Source organism: Pteropus medius, unplaced genomic scaffold (genome assembly GCF_902729225.1).
Source record: "Pteropus medius unplaced genomic scaffold, Ma_sr-lr_union100, whole genome shotgun sequence".
NCBI lineage: Eukaryota > Metazoa > Chordata > Mammalia > Chiroptera > Pteropodidae > Pteropus > Pteropus medius.
Window position 1 is genome coordinate 1657465 of NW_024352784.1, and position 12043 is coordinate 1669507.

General features: G+C 33.8%; 1 protein-coding gene across 1 annotated transcript; it reads right to left on the bottom strand.

Annotated features, from left to right (window-relative positions):
- Window positions 1-8195: 8195 nt before the first annotated feature.
- On the bottom strand, window positions 8196-9181 carry OR52J3 (olfactory receptor family 52 subfamily J member 3). Its single transcript, XM_039847788.1, has one exon. It carries the CDS (start codon window positions 9179-9181, stop codon window positions 8246-8248), a length of 936 nt encoding a protein of 311 aa, XP_039703722.1. The 3' UTR covers window positions 8196-8245.
- Between the last annotated feature and the right edge of the window lie 2862 nt (window positions 9182-12043).

The following is a 12043-nucleotide window of genomic DNA, read 5'->3' on the forward strand; positions in this document are numbered from 1 at the left end:
AATAATACAAAAGCAATAATGTTCAATCAGGTCCAAAAATAGCAGTGATTTCTGAAACAATAAAATAATAATAATCTCTTACAATTGAAGTCCATGCTGTGTGTGAGATACAGTGTTAAACTTTTGTTCATATTATCTTTTTTCACATAAAAATATAATTTGCCCCCAGTTTACACATGAGAAAACTTGCAGTGTTGCAGAGCTAGTTATTAAAATTTAAATATCAAATCCTTTGACATAGAATATAGGTGGTACATGATCTGATGTAAACCTTACACTACCAGTTTCAGTTCCTTCAATCTCTGTATTTTACCATACTGCTCTACCTTACATGTGAATCTGCAAATATAAGGTTTTATCAAATTTCTTTGATCATCATCATGTTGTTTTTTTCTTCTTGAAATATCTTTGTGCACCTAATAGAAACATAGTCTTGGGAGTCCATATCAATTGTTAACTTATACATGATATGTGAGCATGTATTCACTCTTCTTATTCAGCAATTTGGTAGTGTTTAATAAATCGATATGTTTCACTCTCAATATATTTCACTGCAGGTATTCTATATTCTCTTAACAAACACACAACAAAATTTTACAAGACAAATTAATTTTACAGCCAAAATGTACAAACAAGACCTGGCAATTAAGAAATTGTTCTTAAAAGAGGAGAGAAACACATTTGATATGACCAAAGTATATCTATCTATCAGTGGCTTCTAAAAAAATAATGCTCCACAAACCATATAGAAATGTTTTTAGTGAGATAGTTATGTATTTAGTTTCAAACATACTATATTTCTACTATCTGTGAGAATTTGTTTTACCTCTGCTCAGTCCCTGGCTTTTTGTTACACTTCCCTGTGTCTAATTCCTCATGATGTAGCTCTTTGATTAGTATATTTCTAAATGCAGTTCCCCCACCCTGCCACACACTGGTTCTGTGACATGCTCATTACCTTGGGGACTTAATTCCATGCCTTCCTTACTACTCAGTGAAATGGATAATAATAATAATAATAATAATAATAATAATAATAATAATTTTTAAAAGCTGTTTATACTTTGAGAATAATTGAAATGGAGTACTAAACAAGAGTAGGAAGGGAAGGGGCAGGGATATAGTAAGAGATACTGAACATCTCTGATAAGGGCCCAATATCTAAAATACACAAAGAACTCATACAACTCAATAACAATAAAAAAACAAACAATCTAATTTTAAAAATGGGCAGAGGACCTGAACAAACACTTCTCCCAAGAAGATATACAAATGGCCAAAAAATGTATGAAAAGATGCTCAACTTCGCTAGCTATTAGAGAAATGCAAATCAAAACCACAATGAGATACCACCTCATAGCTGTTAGAATAGCTATAATCAACAGGACAAGTAATAACAAATATTGGAAAATATGCAGAGAAAATGGAACTCTCATACACTGCTGGTGGGACTGCAAATTGGTACAGCCACTATGGAAAACAGTATGGAGATTCCTCAAAAAACTAAGAATTGATCTACCATATGCAGCAATCCCTCTTCTGGTATTACCCAAAAATTTAGAAAACATTTATCCATAAAGACATATGCACCCTGATGTTCATTGCACCATCATTCCTGGTAGCCAAGACACACAAACAACTGAAATACCTTTTGATAGATGATTGGCTAAAGAAGCTGTAGTACATATATGCAATGGAACATTGCTCAGCCATAAGAAGAAATGAAATACTGCCATTTGCAACAACATGGACAGACCTTGAGATAATCATGCTAAATGAAATAAGCAAGAGAAAAAGTTGAAGACCACATGATATCACTTATATGTGAGATATAAACCTAAAATCAATAAGCGAACAGGACAAACAGAGACTCATGGACATAGACAATAATCTACTGGTTACCAGAGGGTAGTGGGGGAGGGGGAGGAGGAAAGTTGATGGTGTAAAAGAAAGGTTTTTTTTAAAAAAATATATTTTAGCATTAGTTTAAGTATACAGTACATTGATTAGACATTTTATACTTTATGAAAAGATCCCCCTGATTGTCCTTTCTCTCTCTTGGATCTACACCTAGCCATTACATTAATGCTAACTGCATTCCCTATGCCGTGCTCCTCATCCCCATGACCATCTATCAGTTACTAATTTGAACTTCTTTAACCCTTCAACCCCTTTCTCCCAGACCCCTAAGCTCTCTCCCCTCTGGCCATCACCAGTTTCCTCAGCTGGAAAATTAGGAATGATAACAATTCCAACATAGGATATTTTGAGGAATAAATTAAGTAGTGACTCTCAGGTACTTAATATGATACCTGGAACATTTTCAGTGATCAATTAAAATAGAATTTAGCTCACACCACCACCTTCATATACCTTCGACCTATTAAACCAGACTGAGAATTCCCTCATGCCACTAAGTCTATAACATTTGTTCTGGAAGTTGTCTTTTATCTTAAATATATTTCCTTCATTTTCAGTCAAATGTGTACATATTTCTCATACTCACTAGACTAAAATTATTTTGAATGGAAGAATTATATTTCTTTACTACACACTTGTGCAAACATCTTAGACCATACTTAAGAAAAAGCATGATTAGGCTTAAAATATAAAGATCAAACTACAAAGCATGAGTTAAACCTTTTTGACTTTTTTGTCATTCCAGTTACATCACACAAACCCTGAAACTGAACCTGAAAATTTTAAATTTCATATATATACATATATACATACAGTTGACCCTTGAACAACATGGTTTTGAATGGCATGTGTCCACTTATACACAGATTTTTTCAATAAATATAGCCTTTCCTGTCTCTCCATGAGTTTCACATCCACAGATTCAACCAACAGAGGATAGAAAACAGTATTTTCACATTCCCAACTGCAGATTCCCAATGATGGGTTCTCAACCGTGGTTCCAAAAAATGACTAAATCTGGGGTTGGTTGAATCCCCTGATGTGAGGATGTGAAGCACCCACTGTAGTTAAGTCTGAGGAGAGTCAAAAGTCATATGGGGAGTTTCCACTGTACAGAGGTCAGTGCCCCTAAACTCTGCGTTTTTGAAGATATATATGGCATTCAAACATATATGGCATTCAAATATAATAAATATATATGGCATTCAAATATAATAAATATAATATAATTCCTGGACACTGTTGTGTGCGTGTGTGCATGTGCACCTGGTAAACTCAGAGCTGATTTTAGGACATGGACTAAGAAACATTAACAAGTTCATTCCTCTTTTTCTGCTATTTGGGAATGATGAAACATCTATTCCTGAGTTGCTGCAGATAGAAGTCCCAGGACCATAGGAAGAGTCATCCTTAGGATCAAAATGTGTTGCAGAATGTCAACTCCGAAATACTGAAAGAAATATTCCTTGGAGACAAAAAATCAGACCAGCTTCTTAGTGGCAAGGAATTCAGACTAACATTTTTATTTTGTTTTAAAGTGAGACAAAATTTCTTTTAACATTTTAGTAAAATCGAGGTGCCTTTTACTTGTAATTTAAAGTGTCCTAAAGATATATGCTTAATCCTTTTTTTTTTCCTGTGAGATCTTCCTACCAGCAGCTATTATCCCATTGCTACAGAAAGGACTGCTTTTATTTAACGTATTATTAAATATAAGTATTAAGAGGTATGTGCAGAGTATGTTCAAACACATTAACTTCTTTAATCTTCAAAACAGCAGCCCTATGACATAGATACTATGTTTATTCCCATTACACTAATGGAAAACTTGAGCTATAGAAAATTTTAGCAACTTTCCCAAGGCCATGCATCTAGAAAGTAACAAAAATGAAAACTGAACCCAAATGTTTGATTCCAAAATCTGTGCTACGAATCGATACATTATACTGCTTCCTTTTTCTGTTTTTGGATCTTTAGCCTATTTTGTGTTTCGACAAGCCTGTTGAAGGTTCCAGAAGACTGTTGTAAGGTCTTCACTTATAACCCATGCAAATGTAACTACATACACACTTGAAAATATATCTATGTGGAGTTGGCACTACTTCTTTTGAAAACCGCCCCTCACTTAAGTAGGGTTCAAACCCCAAACTTTCCCTCACTTCAGTGAGTGGGTCTCTCTAACCATAGAAATGGTTCTGGTCTCCAGTTTACAGAGATAGCTGAGATGCTAAGGACATAATATTCACAGAAGCAATGAAACCATTACAGTATATAATTTCAAAATGTTTTCATCACCCCACAAAAAAACCCTATGCCCTTTAGTAGTCATTCCCTAGTGTTTCATCCCCACAGCTGATGGCAACTATTAATCTCCATTCTGTCATTGTGGATTTGCCTATTCTGATTATTTCATACAAATAGAATCATACAATATGTGTCCCTTGGTGTCTGGTTTCTTTCACACAACATAATGTTTTCAAGATTCATTTATTTCATAGTATGCATCAGTACTTAACCCCTTTTATGACAAATAATATTCCATTGTATGAATATAATGTACTTTGTTTATTCATTTATCATTTGGATTTTTTCCACTTTGGAGCTATTGTGACGAATGTTACTATGAACATTCACATACAAGCTTGTTGTGGACATGTGTTTTAAATTCTCTTGGGTATATGGCTCAGAGTGGAAATGCTGGATCATATGGTAACTCTAAGTTTCATATCTTGATGAATAGTTGAACTGTTTCCTAAAATGACTGAATTATTTTGTGTTGAATTTTTGTCAAAAATTTTGTCAAAAGATTTTTGTCGAAATCTTTTTCTATATGGAGATGATCATATAGTTTAATCCTTTGTTTTATTAATGAAGTGTAATACTTTGATTTTATTGTGATAAATCAATGTTGAATTCCTAAGATAAATACCACTTAATTATGATGTATAATCCTCTTTATATGTTGCTGGACTAAGTTTGCTAATATTATGTCAGTATTTTTATGTCTGTATTCATAAGGTACATCACTCTGTTGTTTTCTTTCTTGTAATATGTTTGTCTGGCTTAGATATCAGGGTGATGGCCTCATAGAATGAATTGGGAAGTATTTTCTACTCATATGATTTGGAAATGTTTATGCAGTATTGTGAGATATTAATTCCTCTTTAAACATATGAGTTCATCAATGAAAATATCTGAACCTAGGATCAATTACTAACTCAATTTCTTTACATTTTAAATGTCTATTCAGATTTTTTTCTTCTTGAGTTATCTGTAAAGATATATCTAGAAAAATATAATAATTCTATAAAGATATTTTGAGATAAACAAAAACCAACAGATTCTATTGCCAGATGACCTAAAGAACAAGAAATGCTAAAGGATTACTACCAGCTAATAGAAAATGAGAGATTTTAAATGGGTCTAGATGAAATAAATATCACTGGAAATGTTGAATAATTATATTATCTATTTAAAATATAGAATGAGCTTTCCTGCAAAAATTTTTATTATGCTGTTTTGAATGAATGCAAAAACAAAATAAATATTTAAATGGACAAAATAGCATTTCATACAAACATATTATTATACTTACATTAAAATAAAAGTATATAAGGAATCTACACATAATGTGCACACTTTTATTTATAAATACACTTGAAATATATAAAACAATATATTATGTAATTCCAATAAAAAAGTCAATCATACAGAACACGTTTTGAAATAACATACAATGTTAAAATTTGGGGGCCGTTATTATATAGGTAACAGTTATTCTCATTCTAATTTATGAAGCTTAAAATGTTTAAATAATGATCACAACAATTTAACAATGAAAACTATCATAAATGAATATTTACTAAGAACATCACTTAAACATATTGTCAAGTAGACTATGATAAAAAATTTGGTTTCTCATGCTTTTAATAAATAATGTGACAGTCTTTGTTGTCAAGGTGGCTGTCTAGGTAACTATTGTCACCCCCCCCAAAAAAAAACTCTAGATATGTTAAAATTGATATTAATAAACTTCAGAATCTATAGGAACAATTATTAAAAGACAAAAATAAGCAGCCTAGCGTATACCTGCCAACACAAAGTATAGTTATATTTCAAATACGAGGTGGATATAAATCTTTTTCTAGGTCTTGAAGATTTAAGCTAGACCAAGAAGAAACAAAGGGCAAATTCCTAACAAATTAGATTGAGTTGTACAGTAATATCTCCACTACTCAAAACCCTAGTTGGGTTTTGTGGTGGATACCACAGTGTGTTATTTATATCCATCTTTCATATCTGAAGTACTAATTTCTCCAACTACTGGGAATCTTACTGAGAGCCCTCAGCTGTCTCTCTTCGGTTCTTCTCTTGCCTAGCAAGAACTGCCTAGCCCAAGATCAAATCCCCCTCCCAGAGAAGCCCCTAGTATGACTTGGTGAAGCAATATAAAAGCTTACCCAAGTCACCTTAATTCAGGACTGGGATCCAGCTCCAGATGCCTGTGTATAAACATCTGTCTGATACTTTGTTGCCACTTCATCACAGATCATTTTCTCTACCTTTCTTTGTCTACCGCACCCATGGCGATGATCTTAAGAACAAAGCTATATTAGTTTTCTAATATTGCTGTTAAATTACCAGAAATTTAGCCCCTTAAATCAATACAAATTTATTATCTTACAGTTCTGTTTGTTAGAAAGCTAATGTTTTATGTTAAAAAACAAAGTTTAATTAGGAAGGTGCAAAAGTCAGGGAAAAAAGGACATACTGGAAAATGTGAAATTAAAAAAAAAGTGATCAAAAACAAAGATCAAGAAAGCAGAAATGTGATCTAGTTGATTATAATCCTGCTACCCAATAATTCTACCTTAAAGTATAAAACCTGGGTAAATTATCTAAAAGTGTACAAAAAATAAGTGAAAGAATGCACAGCATATTTTCTAATTAAATAACGATATGACTAATAGATGAATACATAAATAAAACCAATGTTATAAAACAAAAAATTTTTAATCTATTTAAATTAATAATAAATTATTTAATTAAAATACTGTGATTGGTTGTAAACTAAATATTTTGCATTGTGATGTTAGAAAAACACATGATTGACTTTGCCTCTGGAAAAATAAGAGAGAAAATGTGTGGGACAGTGTCAAAGGTGATTTCAACCATAATTCTGTATATAGTTCATTATCTTTGAGATGAGTGTAATGTTAAAAGTTGTTAATTTGTGAGTTTTAAGAACAAAGATATTTGCTATAAACTTTAGTTTCTTATTTTTAAAGTCTGAAAAAGAGAAAATACTATTAAATTTTTAAATGTGACAAGTTTGATAGTGCAAAAGTTCCTTGTTGTTTGGTCCTTGGTAAATTTTATTATTGAATTAATCTTTTGAAAGCCCAAAGTCTCATATTTTAAAAAATACTTTTTATATCTTGTACATTAAAGTCAGCGGGGGAACTAGAAATAGATCATGGGTCTAGGATGAAAGATCTTGGATTTGAGGATAAAATATTTTAGGGTTAAATGTAAATTCTGAATAAAATTGATTAAAATGATAGGCAAAGGCCAGAATGCATCACATGGATAGAAATACTATATGTAATTTGATTACAAAACCACTTTATGCTTATGCTATGGATCTGAGCACAGAGAGGCAGTCAATGATGGTACTGTTGATATTAGTGAGAAATAGTTTTTTATTATATGTTTGTTTTGCCTATCATTCCTCTGAGTCTTACATATTTGGCAGACTATTCCTATTCAAGCTACAAATTTGGCAGTGAATTTTTTGAACCCATGAACTTGGCTTATTTTTAAAAGCAATAGAATGCAAGCTCCATGAGGCAAGTCATTTGTACAGTTCAGTGCATTAATACATGCCTAGAAATTAAAAAGATTCAAGATATATAATAAAAAATTAATATAAGTTAAATGAACACATGCATGAATGAATTAAATAGTTAATTAATTAAGTAAGTAGGATAATTAATTAAGTAGGTTAAATTTTCAGTGCTGCATTTCTCTAATTATAAAGCACAGAAGACCCAGATATGTTCTTGAAGCAGCCTTATGCCATCAAGGACTCTGTACAAAGATGTGCACACTGAGGCCATACAACTTCCTTTCAGGATAGCACATTAGCTTTTAACTTGAGATGCAATGAAGTTGTCACATGTCTTAAAATTGATTAGTCAAAGCTAAGAAAAATCATCTTGTATCACAACCTGGCAGCAACAGATTAGGACCAGGAGATATTCAATAAGGCACAAACACAAAACCTTTCTTACAAAATCATTAGTAAAAGAACGTGATAAGAGTCTTATTTTTTAATAAAGACACAGAGAACTCTCTCTCGTATCTGTTTTGTTCTCACACCATAAATGATGGGGTTGAGCGAGGGTGGGATAACCAAATAGAGATTGGCAACAAGAATGTGAATATAGCGAGGTATGTTGTGTCCAAATCGGTGGGTGAGGAAAGAGAAGACTGAGGGAATATAGAAAACACAGATGACTCCAACATGAGAACCACACGTGCTTAGGGCTTTTAGCCGTGCATCCTGGGATGGGAGGCGGAAGACAGCACGAAGAATGTAAACATAGGAGATACCAATAAGGACCAAGTTCAAGACAAAAAAGGAAACAACAAAGAGCCCATAGATAGCATTGATTCGAATATTTCCACAGGACAACTTTGCAATGCCCATATGCTCACAGTAGGAATGAGCTATTATCCGAGCCTGACAAAAAGGTAGGCGGTAGATGAGATAGATCATGGGAAGTGTAAGCAGGACTGGACGAATTAATATGCACATACTGATACCCACCAGCACCCGGGATGTCAGGATGGTTGTATAATGGAGTGGAGCACAAATTGCCACATAACGGTCAAAGGCCATAGCCAGTAAGACCTCAGCCTCCATGCCAGTGAAGGCGTGGATCAGAAACATCTGAGCCACACAAGCTCCAAAGTTAATCTCGTGTGCATCAAACCAGAAGATACCCAGCATACGAGGTGTAGAGGTTGTAGAAAGGGCCAAATCAATTGTTGAAAGGATGGCCAGAAAGTAGAACATGGGCTCCCGAAGGGTCTGCTCAGCCTTGATGACTAGCAGGATTGTGGCATTGCCCAGTAAAGCCACAAGGTAAACAGAGCAGAAAGGCAGAGAGATCCATGCATGGACTTCTTCCAGACCTGGGATTCCAATGAGGAAAAATGTGGCTGGGTGAAAAAGGCTCCTGTTGAGATATAGCATGTTGTCACTGGTCAAAGATTAAAAGAAGTCAAGCTGCTTCTCCTGTAAAGAAAAAAATGAAAGAGAGCGGGAGGAGAGAGAGAGAGAGGTATATCAGGAGAACAGAGATCAGAGGAAGAAGGAGATGGTGTGCCAATTGCTAGCTCAGTGTTTCAGCATAGAGTTAATAGCATGTTTAATATATGAGCAGGCCTCTTACTGATGGACATATTATATCAGCCCCATAGCCATTTAATAGGCCAAATTAAGGATATATTAAGAGTTTTCATTCTGCCTGCTGATTGAGTTCTAATTCCAAATGTGTAAGCTTGTAGCAAGCTCAGTGCAGACCTCTAATAATTAGTTTGCCATTCACTTTGGAAGAGAGTAGGATGTGCTTCCACTCTAGGAGATGCACTCTTTATGAGTGACACTGAAAACATTGAGACTGCACCGAGAGCCAAGTTGATACACTACAGAGGCAGTCAAAAATGCCTTTAAGCAATACATAATAAAAATGAATCACAGATCCAAGTGTATAGGTACTCACACAATGAAAGCCTGAATTCTTTTGACTCCTTATTATTCACCATAGAGATACATATGTAAAAACTCTGACCCAAGTTCAGTAGCCTCTCAAAGATAGCAAATCAGATTATAAGAGACACAGTCCCATGTTCTCAGACAGTTGCTGTCTCCTTGAGATGCTTGGCCAGGAGCAGAAACAGCCATTGTTCATAATTTACATACTGCAGAGTATCATTTGGGAAAGGGTGAAGGAGAGTTGTCTAATGCCATTTGACCACTTTTGTTCAGCATCCACATCATATCAGGTACTCTCAGAGCACCTGTTAATTTTACCTGTGTTAATTTTACTAATGCTAGGGTACAAACACTTGCTTGGTTACTTCCCCTACCAGTTCAAGACCCTGAAAATCAGGATAGAAAACCCTGAAGACCTCAGATGGTTTGGGTACTAGAGAAGTTGTTTTTTACAGCTTTCTCGAAGAGAAGAATCCACTTGTGCAATTATCTAAAGGGGATAGAGAAAGATACTTAAACAATGACTTCAAAATGCTGCAGAACAAATCAAGCCACTCAGAATGAGGTAAAGAAACAGCCTAGGGTGTGTGGTACTGCAATTGCAATTAAAGCATAGAAATCATTCCTTTTGTCCTTAGTATAGTTTCACTTTTTTATCATTTTAATTATCTGTTTTATAATATAGAAAACATACCAAGGTTAAAAAATAATAATAAACTATCTTTTCTGAGTTCAGTCCAAGAGAGAACGAGTGCTGCCAGGTGCACTGGCTCTTACTTATATTCTATAAAACTATAGACATCCTGGCAGTTTAAAAAACATTGCCTAGCAGAAAGATGATGGCCAAAGCCAAGGTTATTGTGTCCCTGTTGCTTATTCTAGAGCAACACTAGAAGCCCTCTCTCAACAGTAAGTCCCCACTAGCCTCATTCCTTTCTCTTGCTGTGAATTTACTTATTTCATCCAGTGTAAATGACAAGAATATATTAAATGCTTTGGATCTTTCTAAGAGATTTTAAAGATAATCTCATCACCATTTAAACACACACACATACACACACATTTTATTTTTCCTCCCTGGTTGGCCACGTTGTCCAGCTCTCAGCCTGCTCTGCCCATGTATCTTTCCATTTACTCCCACATTTATTCTCTAAAAATCACTGATCTCTTCCATAGCAATTGACACTTACATAAAGCATCAAACAGCACAGTATTTACTCCTCTCTTTGAGCATCACATGGAGGGCATGTTTATATTATGCTTCTAGTACCTAAGAGATTTTTCTAAGGATAAATTCCATTTAATCCCAATTTTACACAGAGCTCTGGGAATGAGTCCTCAGAGACTGCTCACAAACTTCTAGATTTTGTTCCAGAAACATAAAAGCTCAAGGAATATAGAGGCAAACTGAAGTTTTTATAAATAAAAGTAAAAAGTGGAGATAAAATAATTAGTCATTTATAGTTAACACACTGTGAAAGCATCATTATATCTTCAAGTGAGTGAATATGTAACCCAATTTTATAAGTTACTGAGGCAATTAGAATAGTGTCCTATACATAGTAAGTGGTCAATTATTTTTGTTATTATTATTGTTATTATTTTTATTTTAGTTTTCAGCTCACAAGAATAACCCCATCAATACTCTTCATGCAAAACAGATTGAGGGATCATTTATATTCTACCAATTCTATAGTTATTTTTCTTTTGAATAATCATGTATATATCTTATAGATCTTATTACAATGTACTTTTTAGATTAAAAGAATTAGATCTCTTTATTGCACAACATTAATCTCTTTATTAAGTTTCTGGGAACCTCTCTAAGACAGTATCTAGTTAAAGAAATAGAGCATTGAATACAAAGTATAAGAAGTAGCATCTTTCATCTGACATTGCCAGTTTTCCATTATTCTATACAAACATTACAGCTATCTCCTATAAATTTATATTTTTTGTTTTCTTGTACATATACAATGAAATCTCCTCTTGGGTTCAATCAGGTCTTTGCATATAATCAAAATTAATCTTAAGATGTGCTAAAGACATATTTCTTCCTCTGTGAGTATGAACTTGGACACAACTAATCTTGAGAACTGCTAAAAGGTATCTTGGATCCATATAGGGAATCACTATGTGGTACACCTGAAGATGAGACACAGAATCTCAAGAGCAAAAATTAAAACAAAATTTTCCCCAGTGACAAAATTTAGTTATTCAAACATCTCATATAAAAGCAGACAAACATCTTTATTGTTGTAAGAGCCAATAAGTGCCTTCCTTTTTTATTATTTTTTTTTTATTTTTGGTGACATTGGTTAACAAAATCCAGTAAGTTTC

Coding starts and splice junctions, on each gene's coding strand:
- OR52J3 (XM_039847788.1), bottom strand. CDS start 9,181: ATGCTATATCTCAACAGGAGCCTTTTTCACCCAGCCACATTTTTCCTC.